Source organism: Sus scrofa, chromosome 9, assembly GCF_054392235.1.
Source record: "Sus scrofa isolate SSC_HxYL_T2T_F1_AM1 chromosome 9, Sscrofa_HxYL_maternal_Yorkshire_Landrace_v2.0, whole genome shotgun sequence".
In the NCBI taxonomy this organism is placed as follows: Eukaryota; Metazoa; Chordata; class Mammalia; order Artiodactyla; family Suidae; genus Sus; species Sus scrofa.
The window spans coordinates 34,520,457-34,542,218 of NC_139391.1; the positions used below are offsets into that span (position 1 = coordinate 34,520,457).

The following is a 21,762-nucleotide window of genomic DNA, read 5'->3' on the forward strand; positions in this document are numbered from 1 at the left end:
ACCTACCTAGAAGCACATACATTTGTAAAGGCTGTCCCCGCTCCCCTACCAGGAAGGAGGAAAGTTCATCACCAGAAACAACTTTAGACCTTATCTGATTAGAGAGGGGCCAGAAGAATCCAGGTAACAAACTTCCTTCACTAGTCCTGCATAGCATGGAATTTCATTCCACTTCGCTTTCTTGTCTCCTCTTGCTCCCTTGATCCTCTCTGACCTACCTCCTCCTCTTCTGCTCCCTATCCCCACCTCCCAGAGCCCACTTCCCCTTTATTCTCCTCAAGCATTAACATTTGCTTCTAGACCTAGCCATGCCCACTGTCACATTATCCTGTGCTCCAGGACTATATTAAATTTTGCTCTTTACTCTCTGAAGAACTATATCAAAGTTCTCATTATGTATTCAGGTTTTAGGAAAGCAATCTGATTAAAATAACTGATTCACTTAACCTTCCCAATGAGACTCCTAGTTCATCAAAATGATCTCTGTAATTGATGAACTTCTAGAATATATTTGTAAAATTTTAAATAAGAACAGTTATCTATCCTTGACTATAAAATGCTATAACAATGAGACTCTGGCCTTAAGAATGAATGCTTCAGACAACATCCACTGCGGCGCCTGAGCTTGCCAAGTTGGCAGCCTACTGCAATAGCATTTACTTAGTGCTTCTGGAGTATGCATATTCCATCCTCCTGTCTGACCATGCCCATGCCCATAGTTTTCTTTCTGCCCCATACTTTGTTTATTACCTATTTGATACTTTCTTAGCATCTGCCCTTAGCTGACCCTCTGGTTTTAGCTACCTTACTTGGTCTAAGTATTGAAAGATTTGAGAAACATCCAAAATAGGATGGGCTGAGATAAGGATAAGAAACTTTTCTCATTAGCTACTGTTCTACTTCCTTCTTTATGTTTGCTTCCTTCTAGCAGCCTGAATCCCAAGATATCAGGAGAATCCTTACTACCAAAGAAAAGATGTCCTCTCTTTCATGTTTCAGGGCTTGGCACCTGCTATTCTTTTTGCTCAAAGCACTTCTCTCATAGCTTCATGTGGAGTTTCCGGCTCTTCTTTTGCGGGGGTCGATTCAAAGTTTACATGCATAGATCTTCCTTGAATCTCTCACTGGAGTGGATCTTTTTCCAGTCCCTCTCTGTCACACTACTCTCTTATCTTTTTTCTAGCTTTTTTTAGATTTGTATATCTGTACTTACTTTCCTATTTACTTAAATGCTTATTGTTTCCTTCTGATCCTGAGGACAGAGACTGGCTGTTTTCCTCAATGCTGCATTTCCAGGACCCTAGACTGAGCTTGGTCTAGCACACAGTAGGCATTTAATCAATAATACCACAGCTCTCACATCACCCACACCTCCGCTAGGATATAATGAAATGAAGAAACAGGTAAATAGAATCTGCTCTGTGGTCACCATCCTCATCCTGACTGTCCTTGGCTTTTTATGTAGTCCTGGCTACAGTGGTCAGAATATCAACAGAGGTTCAAAACCTTCAACAGTTTTTATCTTATTATGCAAGTAAGTAACGATGGAATTTCCACAATTGGTAGAGAAAGTGAATGGAGTCCTTTACTCTCTAGATTTGTTTGAGAATTCAGTTTAGAGGAATAATGATGAATGATCCATCATTATTTTGTTTTTGTTTCACAAACTGGTAAGTTTTAGGTGAGCAAAATTAGAATCAGTAAAAGTTGTAACTGAGAATCTTATTTATTCACTTGTTGGCTTTATTTCTCGTTTTTCTTTGGCTTCTCCTCTCCCATCTTCTTTCTTTGCTTCCTTAATTTTATTTATTAATTTTTTTGTCTTTTGTCTTTTTTGGGGGGGCTGCACCCATGGCACCCGGAGGTTCCCAGGCTAGGGGTCTAATCACAGCTGTTGCTGTGGGGCTACACCAGAGCCACAGCAATGCCAGATCTGAGCTGCATCTGTGACCTACACCAGAGCTCACGGCAACACCAGATCCTTAAACCACTGAGTGAGGCCAGGGATTCAACCCATAACCTCATGGTTCCTAGTCGGATTCATTTCCGCTGTGCCAAGATGGGAACTCCTCTTCCTTTATTTTAAATAATTATAGTGTGAAATGATGATTTATGTAGAGTTTTAATCTCAGCAGAAATCTTAACTGTGCCCCTTGAAGTTAATTCAAACTGCAGAGATAGAGATTAAGTAACTGGTTTGATAAACTTCTTTTTTATTTTAGAAAGTGTTTGTAATGGGTTTTGCAAATTCTACTTATGAAATAAACTAGAACTCGTTAATAAAAAAAAAAGTTTTTGAATAGCTTTTAAATGACTTTAAAAATTTAACACAATGTTGTAAATCACTTCTATTTCAATTAAATTTTAAAAATAATTTTTAATCATTGAATTTAAAAATGCACTTTCCAATAAACACACACACACACACACAAATAATTTTTTTAAATGTTTGTTACAATATATAATAAAATACTTCTAGCTTAAATGAAGGAAGTGAATTATGGTCAGAAGTGTGTATATATGTGCACACATACACAATGACAACTGGGCTGTCTGTACAGGACTGCCAAATTCTCTTGTCACCTGATGATATATTAATCATTATGCCAGTGATTATGATAACAATAAGAGCAGCAGGAATTTGAGTAATTACTAAGTTCCAGGCAGGGTGGTTTACCAAAGTTACCTAACTTAATCCCTCAACTACTTAATTGTGTGTCAGGCAGTATTACCACGATCTTATAGGTAAGAAAACTGAGTCTTTAGTAAGCAGCAGCACTGAAATTCATACTTATGCTTGCTGACTTCTTTGCACACCATCTGTTGGGAGCCTTGTAATGGGACACTTTTCCAATAACCTGCTTAATGGTCTGAGCAGAGAGCAAAAAACTGAAATATGAAATTGTATCATATTTTCTCAGGAAAGAGTCAATTCAACAAACACACCATCTAGGCATGTATAAGGTACTGTATAGACTATACACAGGTTGCCTGTCTTACCCTCCAATAGTTCATTACTATTTATCCGGAGGAAACAGAAATATATACGTATACACACACACATATATATATCTACACACAATTAGTCATGGTAAAGGAAGGATCACTATCACTATTATTTATTGAGCACTAGGTGCTATGATAAGTATTTGCTGTCAATTTAAAAATCTCACACCAACTGCAATTATTATCCCCATATAATAAAAATTATATAATAATAATAATTAGTATTAGTATTAATTATTAAAATTTAGATATAAAACCAAAGAGTAAGGGACCCATTCTATGTATATCACACCATCAATAACTGAGGAAACTTCTTTCAAGCTCTGGTTCCCTATGGCTATACTGTTTTGCCCTAGGAAAGACTATGATAGGTGCTGTAAAAAAAAAAAAAAGGTAGACGATTGAATTCCAAACACACCAAAACTGCAACATAAGAATCATTGCCAACCAAAAGTAAGTGATCATAACACTATCCATTAGTTTCCCACACTTTGCTGGAGTAAAAAATCGACTAAAAATGTATACTCGGCTCGGTATTGTTATAAGCTTGGACCATGTAGATCTGATTCCAGTACACTGGGCTCTTGTGGTCTAGGCACCTACTACTTACAGCCTCAGATGAAGTCCTCATATAACTGGAGAGTCACTGAGGTGGGAAGAAGAGAGATGTTTGACAGGAGCTGAGAGGTAGAAAAGTAGAGATGAGAAGGGAGAGGGTCTTGACTTATCCAAATAGCTACTTGCCATTTTCCAAGAGCGCTTTGATTGTTCAGGAATTATTACAAACTCAGATTTCCCTAGCACCTACCATTCCTTAAAGGAGAGATTACAAAACAGCTGCTTCTAAACCCTAGAGGTTTCATAGGCCTGCGTAATATTTAAAAAAAAAAAAAATCATTATTTAAATACACTTAAAGAGGATTTTCCAATTTTTTTCAGTTTTATGAGATATAATGCACATACGGCACTATATAACATGTAATGATTTGACTTACATACATCAGGACTTGCCATTTTTAATTCCACTGTCTCCTTCGAATTTTATATCTGGCCAACTTTGAGTTTTAAGTCTGGTCTCTGTAGCATTTGAGTTTATAAACCCTGCTTTAAAGTCTCTCTAAAAAATTTAAACATGAATAAAAGGACCTTCCCAAAGCACTGGTCAAGCTATAAATGATCATCTATCCCTGTTGAGCAAGAATCAAATGGAAGAGTTTTATCAAAAAGCCACACAGATCTAGAGTCTATATACACCTGAAGGTTAGACTTACTCTACCTCTTGGAATTCAGCCATCAAAGCACTTTGGCCCTAATTGATCATATTTAGTGCCAGAAGCCTATTAGGAGAGGAAAGAGAGCCTGGAGCTATTTGCAATGAATGCAGACCAAAAGGCTGGTGTAACAAGAAAGTTATGACTGTCATCATTTCTAAAAATCACAGTTGAATGTACTGGTGGAGATGAGTAAGTAAGTGAGTAGAATGATGCCAGTTTACATGCCAACTACAGAAGCTCTCCAATATTCCACTGCACATCGGCTAGGAAACGAGTGGTGAGTCTGCATTGTAACACAAAACACCTCAAACAAAAATATTCATTCTTCCCTAAATCCATACCTGCACTGTCTTTTTCTACAGAAAGGAGTTCTTTTGCCTTAAAGATGTGTTAGAGTTACAGTAACTGACTTATGGATCATTCAACTCAGTCATAATCAAAGCTTCACACAAAGCATATACATTAGCAGTAACAGCCCTTGATATGTTAAGGGAAATAAGATTCTTCCCTAAGCAATTCCAACACATCATCATTCCAACATGTGGAGCCTACTTTTTCCAGGAACAATTGAGAACAGATGCATCACTGAACCCATTAAAAGGCAAAGAAATGTAGAAACCAAAGCTTCACACCTCCATTTTAATGCTGAGCAGCACTGCAGGAGTTTGCCATAATGTGTATCATGCTTGATGGATTATTTTCAAATTAAAACTGGAACTAGTATCACTGTATGCTATCTTTTCATTATGGTCTTCTGATACAGAATTTACTTAGTGTTTAATAATTCACCATAATACAAAAAAATATTAGATTTTAAAAAGTAAGATTTTTTTTTTCCTACTCTAAATTTAACCCATAAGAGGGGAAAAAACCCCACAAATTGACTCCATCTATAGCACTGTGTTCTATTTTGGCATCCACACTTAGGAAAGGGAGAGCAATAAACTTAATGAAAGCAAAAATATTGCTAGGAGAGCAGGAAAAAAATATGTTATGCACAGTTGAAGGATTCAGGGATATTTAAGGTAATGTATACACAAAATTATCCCAGCATTTCCCTGGACTTCATCTAAAACACCCAGTACTTCTGTCTTATTATTCATCATTCTCAGCTGTTACTGCTTTTTCATTGTCATTGCCACTAGACTATCAGCTCCAGGACATTCTAGAACCCTGTCTTCTTACTTTCGTATCTACTGCACCTATCACAGTGTCTATCAATAAGCAGGAACTTTACAATGTTTTGAATGACTGAGTACAGAAGACCCTGACCATGTGTGACCCAACAGCTAGACTTAACTACAAGGTTGATTATGCCTCAATCTGAGGTTGAACATTTTCTTATTTTCTTTTTTAGGGTTGTACCAGCAGAATATGGCATATGGAGGTTCCCAGGTGTCGAATCTGAGCTGTAGCTGCCAGCCTACACCACAGCAATAGCATCGCCAGATCCAAGCCATATCTGTGACCTACACCACAGCTCACGGCAACGCCAGATGGTGGCCAAGGATCAAACCAGCATCCTCATGGATACTACTCGGGTTCATTACCACTAAGCCACAATGAGAACTCCAAACACTTTCTAATAGTCAGAATCATTTAAAGTTGGAAATGGTGTAGAGGTGAGACCACACATAACCGTGGGTAGAGTAAACAAAAATCAAAACTTGGGTCCTGACTCGTACTTTTCAATCTTTTAAGATGCTTGCTAACCCTGAGGTTCTATGATTATAACGTAGATCTTCCCCAGATTTGGGTCATAGTTTAAGCTAAAATCAATGGGACTCTTCTGTGATTGGAGTAACACAGTGAGTTTTTCAAACCATGAGGTTCAACTCTCACATACCTTCTACTTGGCTGTACATTTATTTTGCTTCAGTTGAAACAAAGATAATATGATATATGCTTTACTATAATCTATTTTACTTCTGTAATTTACTATGCTTTCTTTCAAAAATGTATGGGTCCAAGGATTGACTTAATGGATCTAAAATAGCATTCTTCACTAAAGAAGGCATTAACATTTTGGCCCCAAGGCAGGAACAAAGCATTCCACAGACAATTAACACAATTCATTTACTCTCACACCACTGAATTTAATCACAGAAAATGATCTCCATGCTTCATGAAACCAGTGTCTGCTTTTAATCATAGGGTGGTTGAGCTACTTACCACAAAAGAATAATAAATCTTGAATCCAGGTTTAGCCACAAAGTAGTCATCAGACTTGAATGTTATTTTAATTTGGTTTGTTCTTGATGTTATCCTTGGAGGAACTTCCTTGTGTCCACACCATCGTCCTCTAATAACAGTGCTGGTTTCAGATATATCTTCAACTTCCACAAAATCATACCTAGTACCAATTTAACATAAGTAAATTTTTTTGATTACAGTAGACTTTGAAATTCCTACTTTTACCAAGAAATTAAAATTAACATATGTGATTTCTGATGACCTACCATCTGAAATGAAAAGTATGACCTACAGAGATTTTAGAAGGAAAGCTAGTTTTTGGATTACGTTTCTCTCAAATTCAAACTTTCAACAATCTATTCTGAAAAAACTTTTATACATTTTTAGCCATAACTCTTCAAAAATCACCAAAAATCACAATGAGCTACTTTCTGAGCATCTGGCTTATCAGGTTTTCCTGGAAAAACTGAAACTATACTCTAGTGTGCTATTTTAGAAGATGTAGCTCTAATTATATTCCTAAATATTTGCTATATTGAGTTTTTCAAATTCCCACTTTTAATTAATTTACCACATCCAGTGTTTCCTTAAGAAAGGAAATGATCTGTATCTACACAGCACATGAAATCAGCGCTCTCATCATAGAAAATAAATGGTAAAATAAAATACCATTTTATTTTGACTTTTGGAAATTGTCTTTTGGAAGGATCACATCATAAAACATGGCATTTATCATAATGGAAAGCACATGACTCTGAGGAGGAATGTGTGTTGCCAATACTGGAAATATCTGGGCTGTATGTGAATGAGGTTAATAGGTTCACCATTGGCACTGGTCAGAGAAACAGAATCCTGGGAGTGAAGAAGGCAGGAGAGGCTTCTTAGATATTCCACACAGCTGTTTGATCCCCAAAGTGCCTCCACAGCATCCCACCTTTTCATCACATAGTAGGAGATCTTTGGTGACAGGTGACACCTTCTAGGGATCACTTATTCTATTTTCAGACACTCAAGATATTAAAACATTCTACTTGATTGCCAAACTACCTGCCTCTCAGCTCTGGGCTTCAGTGTCTCACTCCTCCAACCTACCTCCTCCCAAAGGACTTCAGATGCTAAGTCAGAGCACAAATGATCAGCATTCAGGGTGAACGGTAGTAGAAGTCTCATGTCCATTTTATATTTTCTTGTCACAACTACCAAAAGGAATCAGCATGAGAACTATCACGTCTGAATATGAAGTAAGTCCAATATGACTTTACTGATCTTACCTATGCACTTTGCAGGACTTCAAGGCTCCATCAAGGAGACAGAACTCAAAGCCTCTGGCCAAGATAAAAATTACCAGACCCTTATCATTGCCCCACTAATTTCACTGTAATGCCCCTCCCACTTTTGAGCAATCTAGCCTACTCCTTCCTGCCCTCTACTAGAAAAGTTATATGGCCCACTCCTCACCCTGCCCCTATGGAGACCTTATATGCCCCCCAACCAACCAGCAAGTGTACCCTAAGACCTCTCTTTCCCTAACCATTCAGTAGCTCAGCAAGTGTATTCTGAGACCTCTCCTCTCCCTGGGTTATAAAAACAGATAAGACATGGGCCTGGTGTCAGTTCTCCCTGATTATCAGGAAGTCATCCCATTGAGTTAACAGCATCTCTTGCCTCAATAAACTTGTCTTTTCTTCACCTTGCTTTGAATCTGAAAAATTCTTTTTTCAGACTTGCGTGCATAGACCATGACACACCTCAGAGCGCTTATTGGATGGGGCAGGGTGACTGAAGGAGGAGGCGAGGAGAGTGAAATTGTGACTAAATTCACTGACAGTGATTTGTGAGGCCTTTATGTCCTTTGCCTCAGTTTCCTAATGAGCAAAATAAGAAGGTTTATATAATTTTACCTCTGAATATCTCTTGGGTGTTGTATAAATTACTGAATATATGGTGCTTGGAAAGAGAGGAACACTAAGAATGAATCACTATTCAAGCAATAAAATAGTATGGTGTAAACATCAAGGAGGCTTTGGAACAGATGGTAGGAAATCAGTTACATTTCATTTTATATTCAATATGCGTGAATCATATTCACTGCACAAAGCAAGAGTATACTTGAAACTTTGTTAATAACATAAGCGGTCATTTTCGTTTTTTTGAAAAACACAACGTCAAATTCTTACTCTGGGTCTGAGGGCAAAAGAGCACCATTGTGGTTCTTATGGTGGGTCTTAAGGCAGGTCTCTGATCAGCCTCTTTCCCTTCTTCCTCTCCCCTTTTCCACCTCTTCTCTATCTCTGTCCATAAATTTTGAGGAGCAATTAGATTTGAAGGGTCTGGAAAGAAACCATCCTAACTTCCCTTCCTATTTTTAAGGTCAGGATGCCACAAGGGCTCAATCACTACCAAATCAAAACTCTTGCTCAGCAGTGGAGACTGGTGACCAGGGTCCCTTCCATAATGTCACCTTTAATCATCTTTTGATAGTGGCTTTTTGCTTGTTTCCATGATTTTATTTATTTTTTTAGCACAGAAAATTAGTACTCCCTTTCAAGGTTGAAGAGACAAGATCTCCTCGAGCTTATTCTCTTTGTAAATATTAACTGGCTCTTCCTGCATATATTCATCTCTGCTTTCTGGCATACATTACCCTCTATGGTCCTAGGAAGTAATAGTCACTGCTGCTCTTCTTGAAGAAATAGCAACATAATAAAAGCTGTCAGCATAATAAACATGCAACAAAGGACAGCCAAATTTGAGGCAGCCTCTTTTTATTATTCAAAGTAAAATAAACCCGCTGAAAGGATTTAGCAGTTTAGCAGTAGTTCATTGGCAATGCAGAACTAGCCCCTGCAGAACTGAAAGAGGAAAAAAAATCCTTCCCATCTTACACATGCTAATTAAGTGAATAAGATGCTGGGAACAGACAATTCAAAGAACAACAGGGATCTCTCTGATAAATATGCTAAGAAGGGAGAAGATCACTAGGAGCAGCTTTCATCTTCTGACCCAGTAACTATTGGAAGAAACAGACCTCTGAGGAGCCATGGGCTCTGGGAGGGTGCCTCCTCTTCCTTCTTATAAATATCAGAGGCTTTACTTAAAACTATGATTTCAGGTAAGGTCCTCACAGGGTCCTAGCCATCATTCTATTCCATTGCTGGGTCAGTTCCTGGAGCCCAGCAGGTGGACACATTCCTTAAGCCCTGCAGGCCTGCACCAGAGCCATAGGACGTCGTGGGATACTGGATGCGTCTACCTGCTCACAAAGGCTGTTCTAGGCCTGGCCAAAATAGGGACCCCTAGATTCCCTCCATCTCTGGGAGTCACATAGTCTGGCTCTGACAGTTGCGGGAGTGAATTTCTATGAGTCATGCCAGGTTACCAGGCTCTCTGCAGAGGAAGTCTGTGCTCCAACTTTTGTTCATTAGGACTGGCATGAGGCTTTTTGAACAAGAAGTTGAAACTGCACAGTTCAGAATGGGACTTGAAGTTCCTGCTTTTGTGTGTGTGTGTGTGTGTGTGTGTGTGTGTGTGTGTGTGTGTGTGTGTCTTTTTGTCTTTTGTTGTTGTTGTTGTTGCTATTTCTTGGGCCGCTCCCGCAGCATATGGAGGTTCCCAGGCTAGGGGTTGAATTGGAGCCGTAGCCACCGGCCTACGCCAGAGCCACAGCAACGCGGGATCCGAGCAGCGTCTGCAACCTACCCACAGCTCACGGCAACGCCGGATCGTTAACCCACTGAGCAAGGGCAGGGACCGAACCCGCAACCTCATGGTTCCTAGTCGGATTTGTTAACCACTGCGCCACGACGGGAACTCCGAAGTTCCTGCTTTTAATTGAAATCACATACCTGGTCTCGAGACTTACTGAAGTTCAATTTCTTTATGCCAATACAGCAGGAATTCAGCAACAGGCAAAATGCTAGGTAAGACGTAGATTTTTCAAAAGAGATACACTTCCATAGACAGAGTATGGGCCATCTCAGAAGGTGAGAGCCACCTGGGAGATGCACAACCAAAGCCAGTACTCAGGCCGTCTCAAAAGGCTTGAGAGTGGCCCTGAAACATGGGGCGGTGACTTTTTACGGGCTGAGTAATTTCATAGGCTAAGGAGTACGAGGATGAGTCTAACTATTTTGGGGGGAAGGGGCGGGGATTTCTAGGAAGTGGGCCACTGCACACATTTTGGCCCCAGAACTGTCCCGGCACCCTGTGGGCTTGTCGCTTAGATGCTACTGGGTTACGATGAACATATAATGAGGCTCAAGGTCCACTGGAAGTTGAATCTTCTGCCATCTTGGGCCTAATCAGTTCTAACCAGATTTTATTGCATCCTTAATGGTTGTGTCATTCTTCAAGGGTTGTCATCCTGCCCCCTTGGCTCCTGTCTCAAAGTTGCTCATCTTGGGTTGGTCCAAAGGGTCCAAAAGAGATGTTTTGTGTGATATTGCAAATCTACCTTCTTCTGTTTGTATTTTGGCTATGCCCACAGCACATGGAAGTTCCAATGCACAAGTTCCCAGGCCAGGGATTGAACTTGCACCACAGCAGCCACCCAAGCCACTGCAGTGACAAGCTGGATCCTTACCCCGCTATGCCACAAGATAACTCCTAAATCTACCTTTTTTTTTTTTTTTTTTTTCAACTGGGAATTTAACCCTAAAATGGATTTTTTTTTTCCTCACTTACCTACAGATATCATTTTCTGCTTCCTCTAATCCGAACTGATTGTCAAAGGCTAGCTGTATCCTTGTTTTCTCCTGGGAATGGAGCCGCCAGGTCAGAAGCAGGTTCCTGGGGTAGCTGTTTGGGAAGCGGGGACTCTGCACATGGCCGTGTCCTGTCACCTGGATGGTTTCATCTCTTCGGTACAAGTCTGTGAGGTGATTGCTCTCTGTTAGTAGTCACAACTTGTAGAAATTAGTATGTTGCTCCAATTACAGGAAAGCAAAAAAAGAAGAGTTTAAAACACATCACATTTCAAAGCACTTCATTTTGTTTAAAAGCACAAGGCCAAATGACAGCCGTGTGGTTAAACAAACAACACACATTTTTTTTCTAAGGTCCCCTACCTCCCCAAATCTTCATAAATCTACCTAATAAATCATACCTAATATTTTGAACTTCAGGAGCTCTCTGAACATCATTTTTGACAACAAAAATGAGCAATTATCTCAGAACTCAGGCTCATCTAGATTGGAATTACAATGAGCAAATCATTTCAAATATTTCATCCTTCCTCTTTTCCTTGTAATATAGTCCACCCTTAAGCAACATGAGTATGAACTGTGTGGATCCATGGATTTTTTTCCAAGTACTGTAAATGTATTTTCTCTTCCTTATGATTTTCTTAACATTTTCTTTTTTCTAGCTTATTTTATTGGAAAATATAGTATACAATAAATATAGTGCACAAAGTATGTGCTAATCGTTGTTTATATTATCAGTAAAGCTTCTGGTCAACAGTAAGCTATTGGTAGTTCAGTTTTGGGTAGTCAAACGTTATATGTGGATTGTCTGTGTGGGGTGCTGCCACACCTAAATCTCACATTGTTCACAGGTCAACTGTACAAGTAAACATTTTTGTTACTTTGCCAGTGTAAGAGTATATCTTCAATGATTAACAAAGGAGGTATTCAATAAATACTGCTGAATGAAGGATCAAGTGAGTGAAAAACAAATTAAAAGAATCTAATGGTGTTTAATGACCACTGGTTTTACACTTAAATGATATTTTTCCAATTATTTCTTCATCATTAAAATGATAATTTTTTTGGCCTTAAGTTTTTTGTACTTAAAATAGTTCCATTTCTTATTCTATTTTTCTGTATGTTGCATAATAAAGAACTTGTCTGATCTCTGTCCTCGTTCCTAAGGGGGAACTTCTAAATCCTTAGAACTTCCCAAGTGTCTTTATAATTTATGGTAGGTTCCCAGGGGCCACGCCTGAGTTTATGCTAATGAGGTCATTTATCGTAGGTCCCTAAACAGTTTCAGGATAGGGACTGGCTTTAACTGAAAGACCAATCATGTGATTAGGGGGTTCCGGCTTTGAGCTCTGATATCAGCCTGACTTCTCAACCACCCAGGAGGAGGAGGAGGAGGAGGAGGAGGAGGAGGAGGAGGAGGAAAGGGGCCTTAGAGATTGAGTGCAATTCAGTTGTCAGTGTTCCAATCAACCACGTCTACAGATTGAAACTCCAAGGGAAGCTCTGGTCACTGTGGCTTGGGTAAGCTTTCTGGTTGGTGATGCACACTAAGGTGCTGGGAGAGTGACATGTCCTGAGCACATGGAAGCTTCAGGCTTGAGACCTTCCCAGATCCCGCCCTATGTGTCTCTTTATTTGGCTGGTCTTAATTTGTAAACTTTATACTTAAATTGTAATTGTAACTACAGTGCTTTCTTTTTTTCTTTTTATAGCCACACCTGCAGCATATGGAAGTTCCCAGGCGACGGGTTAAGTCAGAGCTGCAGGTGCCAGCCTATGCCACAGCTATGACAACACCAGATCTGAGCCACATATGTGAACTTCACCACAGCCTGTGGCAACACCAGGTCCTTAACCCCCTTAACCCACTGAGAGAGGCCAGGGAACAAACTCTTGGCCTCAGAGAGATAGCATCAGGTTCTTAACCCCCTGAACCACAATAGGAACTCCTGCATTCTTGAGTTCTATAAGTTGTCCTAGCCAATTATCAAACTGAGGGACTTATGGGGAACCCTGAACTTATAGTCAGATGGTAAGGAGGTAACCTGGGTACCTCACAATTTTCGACTGGTGACTTGAGTGCAGTCTTTAGGAACTGGGCTCTGACCTAACATTTTACAGACAGGTAGTTTGTATCAGAATTATACTGCATAGTGGACCCATTATTTCCTATCTCCCATTGTCCAGAATTCTTCGCATTTTAGATTTTGGTTTTTTAGGCCCCTCTGTAGAAGCAGAACCCCAGCCACAGTCTATTTGTGTCCTCCTGCAGAGAGTTCACCCTAAAGCCTATAATTCAATAAGCCTGATCAGCGAGGCCAAAATTGCTGGTAGAAACCACTGAAAGGTTGGGCTGCAGAGGGTGGCTGTTAAAGCTTCCAAAATAAGAGGAGAGTGAAGAAGGAATGTGCATGTGAACTGCAGAGGCTTCTCTCCCTTTTACAGATGCTCTGGTGTGTATGGGAATTTCAGCTTTGTTTTCGTTTTTCTTGGGCTAATTCCGTGTCTAATGAGCTGCACTTGGCCAGTTAGACGTCGAGTAGGAGACAGTCCTAGGAAGAGCAAAGGTGGCTGGAGTTACTGATGTCCACACTCCCTGCCTTGGGACTCAGAGCTCAGGGCACTGGCTCTGCAGTCCTATCACTGTGCATGGTCCCAGAGCTGATGCTCTGAACCACTGTGCAAGAGAAGGCAGTTTTCCTTCTTGGTCTGAAATTTGCTAGAGGCAACTTTAGATTCTTTGCTACCTGTAATCCACTTTGACTCCTGAATCACACTGTTTATATATAATTTATAACTTCATGCCAAACTCAGGGTTATTCTTAGCAAAAGAAAGGTAACGAATTATAGATACAGAGCACAACCTATCAGTTAAACCTGAGGTAACTACTGAGTGTTAATACGAAGTCACATTCCTGAATGAAGGCGTTTACTGTGGTGTTTCAATAACAACTAACATTTATGGAGCAATAATTATGTGCCAGGCACTCCAAAAAGTTGTTCAAATTCGCTACTTCATTTAATCCTCACAACCACCCTATGCAATTAGCAATATCCCCATTTCACAAAGGAAGCTCAGAGAGTTTAATAAACTCACGACCTCAGGGCACAAAGTTAGTGGCGGAATCAACATCCAACCCTAGGCAGTCTATTAGAGCATACACGCTTAACCAGAACACTGTACTTTTACTAGTTGTTAAACTACAAAAATATGAAATACAGCCTTATCATAGAGAGGGAATAATTTCTACTTATGTTTATTTGTAAGAATATACGTTCTTATTTTACTTTTTAATATAGAAAGAGGGTCACATCCTCATAACTCCAGTTATGCATTTGACTTTTTTTTTAAAAAAGCCAATTAAAATGGAAAAAAAAAAAAGCCCAAATATTTTGTCTGTTGCCCCTAACCCTTTAAGGAAACTCAGGTCACACAACTAAGTATCCCAGAAGCTCATGAAGTCCCTGCAGGCCCCATCACTTACTCTGGGATTCATCTAGAACAACTGTTGTTTTCAAAGTGTGGTCCCCAGACCCAGAAGCTTGTTAGAAATGCAAATCATCAGGGCCCATCCCTGGACCTATTGAAGCAGAAGTGCTAAGAGTAGAGCCCAGCACTCTTTGTTTTAATAAGACCTCCTGGTGATTCTGATACTCCCTAAAGTATGAGAACCACTGAATGTCTCATACTTTCTATTCTTGTCTTCCCTATTCTGGACTTACCTGGCTCCTTCACCTCCTTGCTTTGATTCCATCCATACCTTACATATGATTTTTCATTTTACCTCCCCTCCTTACTGATGACCTGTCTTGGACTCACTTTTCTGTCTTTGATCTTGAAATCTTCTCTAGGACATCATTTTTGTACACAGTGACCTTGAGTAAGTGCTACCTACTTTGGTGCCTTTGACACTGGGTCTCACCCCTTACCTAACTTTCCCCATTTCAAGGAATAGTCATTCCTCATCCCAATAGATGCATTGGGTAATCCATCATCACAAATTATTATGTTCAAGGAGAAACAAAGTTACAAATAAGGGTAGTACTTTTATTTCTTCTTCTCAGATTATGACATTACCTATGACAATTTAAGATGCAAAGGGTAAATGCTGAGATATTGAAGTAAGGATTAAAATAGTTCCTCAATGATTCTATAGGAATAAACAAGGATATCACTGAAGCTGTGTCACCTCACACAAATTGAGTGGAATAGTACAGACATATTCATTCGCCCCATTGTCTCCATAAGATATCCAGGAGCCAGCAGCATGACTGACAGTCATCGAACCTATGTTCTGCAGCTACAAGCCAAAAGCAAAGAATGGTCACTGAGTCAGGAAATTCCTGACTTGAAAAGGGATTTATAAAATTTCATTTGTAAAATGGCTGTTCCATGATCATACCATATATCACAGGAACAATATTTGCCTAGAACATAGTTGAATGTTATATAAACCAAACAGTCCCAATTGTGCTGCTAAACAACCACAATAGGATCACTTAATTTTTGTAGGGTGCAAGACAGACTACAAGCATGCAATTTTGTAAGTCTATCATAAATATAAGTTGACAAAAAGTAAATATCACTGCAGTAAATATTACTGCTTTCATTCTGCTTTTTCTTTTAAATGTAATGTTGTTTTGTTACTTTAACAGGTAATGAAACCAACACAATGAAGTTAAAAGTGATTTGTGGTAAGTCAAGATAATGGAAGAGTGGTAAATGGAAGCGTGGAGTCTTCAATTCAGCTCCATCATGTTGTAGTCCTAGTGACTTTCCCCACTACGAAAAACAGCAGCATCAGACACACCATATCATCTTTCTGGCTCTGTTTCCTAAATAGTTGAGGGGACTAGATAATGTGGCATTTAAGATTGCTTTCAACTCCAAATGACATGATACCTCAACAATTTTTTTTCAAGAAGACAGAATTGCTAGTGTTTTGACTGTGACTAACAGATATGAGTGAAGCAATAATGAGACAAAGAATCTGAACACCAAAATCTTCAACGGGATAAGCAGACACTTTTCCCATCTAGCAATGATTATATATACAGTTGTATGCTGTCATCTAAAATAAGAGTACAAATGGCTATTTCAACAAGTTGTTCAAACATATTATTTATGAAATTTTTTCCTAAACTGGAAGTGTCCCAGGCAGGTAAATGGCCACTTAGCCCATCACTTTGTGCTGAACACATTATGGAGGAATGCAAATAAATCCTTCATATAGACAGTGCATTTTAGCTTTCGGTTTTTTAAAATTTATGTAGAGGCTTCTCTCTGAGGCTGGTTAGGTACATGGATTAAAGCTAAAGATACTAAAATATGCTTCATCATTTCTTTGAAAGTTTCATGGGAAAGTTAAAAAAAATCATAGGCAGCACATTATATGTCTTGAGGGAAAGCCTCACCGGTCTGAGCATATGGTATGGAGACTCTCAAAATAGATCTGTTAAACACATGTACGGGTGAATGGTTACTGTAAATAATGCATACGCAGAGTTCTTAAACACTGAAAAACATTTTGAGGTAAGGTAACAAACAAAAGGTAGTCTTATCAGAAATAAAGTTGAGAAGTGTCCAAATATTTTAATTCTAAGAAATTCGATTTTGATGTAGCCAGTGGGCCTGACAATTGTGGGAACACATGAACATAAAAGGACTATTTGGGGAAGAATTCCATTGAAATGATCCTGCTTGCCATCTGGTTCCGACATTAATTATGAACTAATGACTTCGTTTTCTGCACTATTTCCATCAAAACCTGTACTACCAGGTTCACACCACTCTTCAAAAAGCTGTGATCAAGAAGGAAGAGAAGGATGCTGGATAAAAAGCAGGGGAGTTTGTCACTCTAGTTGGGGAATATTCTCAGATATATCAAGTGATATAGGAAATGAGGGGACTGACTTAATCTCCCCAGTTCCCTGTCCGATCTAATTTAGAATAACAAACTCAGCGGGATTAATCAAGAGTTAGGTCTTTGCCTTGCCTAATGCATTATTATTATTATTCTACCTCTTTGAATTCTTCAGCAGTGAATAACCACAAAGTATACAAAGTGTCCTAGAATAGAAAATAGTACTTTCTTAGGTGAAACACAACGCAGTGTGTTGTCAAAGCGAGAAAAAGAAACAGCAGAGAGGGAGGCTATAAAATCGAGTACGACAGGGAGTCCCTAATTTTTAAATGAATAGGTCAATTTGTAGAACAGACCCTAAAATTTACAATTGGGATTCAACTGAATTTAATTAGATAATTTTCCATAAATTATCTCCTAACAAAAAGCTGGAGTCTCACCGTGTGACCTGCTAAAGGTGAAAATTAGACTTCGTTAACAATGTTAGTTTAAAAATCAGCATGAAAACATTCTCAGCGTGTTTCCCCCCAGTGTTTTCTAAGGCACTGAAGCTTGCACTCAATGAACTAAACTCCTCCTGGGACTGCTAGTGGGACAATCTTCATTAAGGCATTTTGGGTTAACACCTGGCACGTGGTCCTGGCAAGAACGAGTGTTCCAAGGCTCTTCTAAAAACAATAGTCCCCTGTCTCACTCTGCTTTTAAGCAACTCAAGAGCAAAGCTGATTAAATGTCATTTATTTAGAATTCTCTAGCAGAGACTTTTCTAAGAACTCAGTAGCAATACCCTTTCTGTTTATAAAGATTTGAGGAGGAGGGAGTTTGCTGTTTGCCATTTTTTTTTTTTTTAAATTACAATTCCTTTTGGCACAAACCAAAGTGTTAATGATTTATAAGTAATCTTCCTCAGCGTAACAAGTTAGAGATAATATCTTTGGAGAGTAATCAATTGATAATTCCCTGAGGTCATTATTCTTCAGAAATAAGAGGGCATCAAAAAAGAAAAAAAAAAAAAGAAAGAGTATCATAAAGTCCTTTTGAACGTTTCCCAGTAACAGTCACCAGGAGTGTAGTACTATCAAAGCATTACATCAATACTTATTATTCCTCACCTCACTAGACCTTTTAAGGAACAAGGGTTTGTCTTGTAATTATACAAAAGGAAGCAGTTACACCCCTTCCTTCAAAATCACTATTTTAGGAGTTCTGGTCATGGCGCAGTGGAAACAAATCCGACTAGGAACCATGAGGTTTCGGGTTCAATCCCTGGCCTCGCGCAGTGGACTAAGATCTGGCGTTGCCATGAGCTGTGGTGTAGGTTGTAGACGCGGCTGGGATCTGGCGCATTGCTGTGGCTGTGGCATAGGCTGGCAGCTGTTAGACCCTTAGCCTGGGAACCTCCATATGCCGTGGGTGTGGCCCTAAAAAGACCAAGAAAACCAAAAAACCGAAGTCACTATTTTATAGGTAGATTATAGAAGTGATTGTAAAATTATATTAAAATAGAAATCATTTTGGTCTAAGTTTTTAGAAAATTAAAATCAGTGAAAATAAAAACTGCTTTAAAGCAGTTTCCTGGTGGTCTAGTGGTGGTTAAGGATTCATCATTGTCACTGCTGTGGCTTTGGTTTGATCCCTGTCTTGGGAACTTCCATATGCCCCAGGTGCAGCCAAAAAAAAAAATAAAATAAAAGACTGTTCCAGGAGTTCCCTTTGTGGTTCAGTTGGTTAAAGACCCAACGTTGTTGATGTTGTCTGCATGAGGATGCAGGTTCTATCCCTGGCCTTGTTCAGTGGGTTAAGGATCTGGTATTGCCGCAAGTGGCAGCATAGGTGGCAGATGTGGCACAGATCCTGTGATGACATGACTGTGGTGTAGGTGAGCAGCTGTAGCTCCAATCTGACTCCTAGCCTGTGAACTTTCATATGCTGCAGGTTCAGCCATAAAAATTAAAAAACAAACAAACAAACAATAAAGATTGCTGTAAAATAACCATGCTGTATTTTATCACATTAGGATAACTCAAATTAATTAATTCTCTGATAACACTCTTTCTTCTATTACAGTCTCCTTGTGTTGTAGTATTGTTTTCATGTAAAGGATGTGAAGAAAATGAAACATTAAGAACTGTGGCAGATGGAGAAGGCCAATGTTGAAGGACATGACAGAAAATACCGCAGAATAGACTGCTGAAGAGCAAGATCTTTTCAGTAACAAAACAAGTCAGAAAACAAGGCAACAGAAATACCTGCTTTTCCTACTGCCAACATAGCTCAGATATATAGAAAGGTAACAGGCAAAATGGAAAAATCAGACCCAGAAAGAAGTATATTTAGCATTTTTTCTAGAAAACACTTATTATAGGAAAACCAACATTCTTGCAAAATGATAGGTTCCCAGGAGGAGGGGGACAGACCCCTCCCCACCATGTGGCTGTTCACCTTGGAGACCTGCTGCGGACATGGGTGTGGCCAGTGCAAGAGCTACACCCCTTCCCAGAATGTGGAGGCTCCAGTTGGGCAGCAAGAAACAATGGCCTGTGGAAAACTGCCTGGATAGATTAACCACCTAGAAGCATTAACTGCCCTCTGCCGTGGAACTGGACTCCCCACCCCTCCCTTGACCTTCCCCTCCTCCTGCTTCATTGTTCTCGCCATAAGCTCCCACCACAAACTCCAGCCACAGACTCCCCCCACAGATCCTTTATAAGCCTAGCACCTTCTCACAGACAGAGCACCTCCTCAGAGACAGTGCCATCATGAGCTCGGCCCATCCACCTCTGATGCCTTAAGAAATCTCTTTTGCTTTACCAACGTGGCCTTTTGCATTCCTCCCTCAGCAAACCTAACATAAATATTGTTAAGGAGGAGTACTTAAAGTATGAACTTTTGAGTATTCACAAAGAATGAGAATTTTCTGAAATTATTTTATGGAATTAGTTTCTGGAGGAAGTAATCAGTCCAACAAAGTTGACCTGAGATTGAAAAGTGTGCAACAGAGAAGCTGATCTTGAAATATCCTAAATGCAACCAAGCTAGTGCCCTGGGAGGCTCCTAGGCACACAATCCTTTCTAAGTCATCCATTCCTTGTTTTTAGGGAATACTCCTCAGCCTCCATGACCTTCCCTGAGTTCCAAAGGGGAGCTGCTAATCAGGGAAGGGAGGGGATGCAGAGACCAAGGAGGAGCAGCAAAGACAATAGTGCAGACAAGGGGCAGGGTCCTGGTTCCTCCTTAAGAAATATACATAACAATGTCTTGGAGCCTTTCTGCAGAACTAAAACACCCAACTAATGGAAGAACTACTTGGTGAAGCATCCTTCATTCTGGGAAGGAGGCCCAACAGAACCAATCCTGGGGCCACTAAATACCAGCTTTGAAAGCAATGCAAGCTTGCCTCTATGCTGATCCTTATCTGTGGCCCTATTGTCCACTCCCCAAACTATAAAACCACGCCCTAATCCCTTCCAAACGGGGCACAGTTAAGGCATTAGCCTGCTGTGGCCCCCTTTGCCTGGCAAAGCAATAAAGCTCTCTTTTTCTCCTTTACACAAAACTCTGTCTCTGTGTTTCTATTTAGCAACGGTGGACAGAGGCTGGGTTTCAGCAACGTAATGATTAAAAAACTTGATTTGATTGGCAATGACAATTTTTTTTTTTTTTAGGACTGCACCCACAGCATATGGAGGTTCCCAGGCCAGGGGTCCAATCAGAGCTGCAGCCTTGGGGCCACACCACTGCCACAGCAACATGTGATCCGAGCTGCGTCTGCAACCTACACCACAGCTCAGGGCAACGCCGGATTCTTAACCCACTGAGCAAGGCCAGGGATAGAACCAGCAACCTCATGGTTCCCAATTGGATTCATTTCCACTGCGCCACTCCAAGGGAACTCCAAGACGAAATATTTTTAAAATCACATCTGACTAAAGAAAGGGCTTATCAATTCCTAAGGGAAACTAACGGGGAGTTAACAAAGAATCATATGATTTAGGAGTTCCTGCTATGGTACAGTGGGATCAGCACTGTCTTGAGAATACTGGGATGCAGGTTTGATCGATGGCCTGGCACAGTGTGTTAAGGATATGGTGTAGGTTGTGGTTGTGGCTCAGATCTGATCCTTGGCCTGGGAATTCCATATGCCTTGGGTCAGCCAAAAAACAACAAAAAAAAGAACCACATGGCTTATTATTTGTGGTAGTATATACCTAAACACATTTATACTTATTATTAAAGTATAAATTAAATAATATTTAACATATACATTAGTTAAATCTCATATAATATATATGCAAACAAAAATTAGGTATATCTATAATTATAGTTAGATGTTGAATAAATTATATGGCTTTAGTGCTTTGTATGGATTCAGTCATTTTTCTTTTCTTTTTCTTTTTTAAGGGCTGCATCCATGTTATATGGAGGTTCCCAGGCTAGGGGTCGAATTGGAGCTGTAGCCACCGGCCTACACCACAGCCTCAGCAATGCCAGATTTGAGCTGTATCTGTGACCCTCACCACAGCTCATGGCAACACCGGATCCTTAACCCACTGAGTAAGGCCAGGGATCAAACCTGTGTCCTCATAGATGCTAGTTAGATTCATTTCCACTGAGCCATGATGGGAACTACCCAGTCATTTTTCAATAACAAATTTCACAGAATTCCAGAACACTTTTTCCCATATTAACATTTCAAAGTGGAGAAATCCCTTATGTATACCA

General features: G+C 39.8%; 1 protein-coding gene across 7 annotated transcripts in view; it reads right to left on the bottom strand.

Annotated features, from left to right (window-relative positions):
- The window catches only part of PDGFD (platelet derived growth factor D), a 232,761-nt gene that overhangs the window by 66,504 nt on the left and 144,495 nt on the right, over positions 1-21,762 (bottom strand). For 3 of the 7 annotated variants that reach the window (XM_084975894.1, XM_084975896.1, XM_084975898.1), the window contains exons 2-3: positions 11,157-11,343; positions 6,453-6,633 (exon numbers count right to left, since the gene is read on the bottom strand). The exons of 1 other annotated variant lie outside the window; for it this stretch is intronic. In XM_084975894.1, the coding sequence (XP_084832020.1) occupies positions 6,453-6,633; positions 11,157-11,343 (368 nt within the window). Of the gene's footprint in view, positions 1-6,452; positions 6,634-11,156; positions 11,362-21,762 lie in introns of all 7 variants that reach the window. 3 more of the 7 variants (XM_021062718.2, XM_084975897.1, XM_084975895.1) reach the window with 1 other exon arrangement.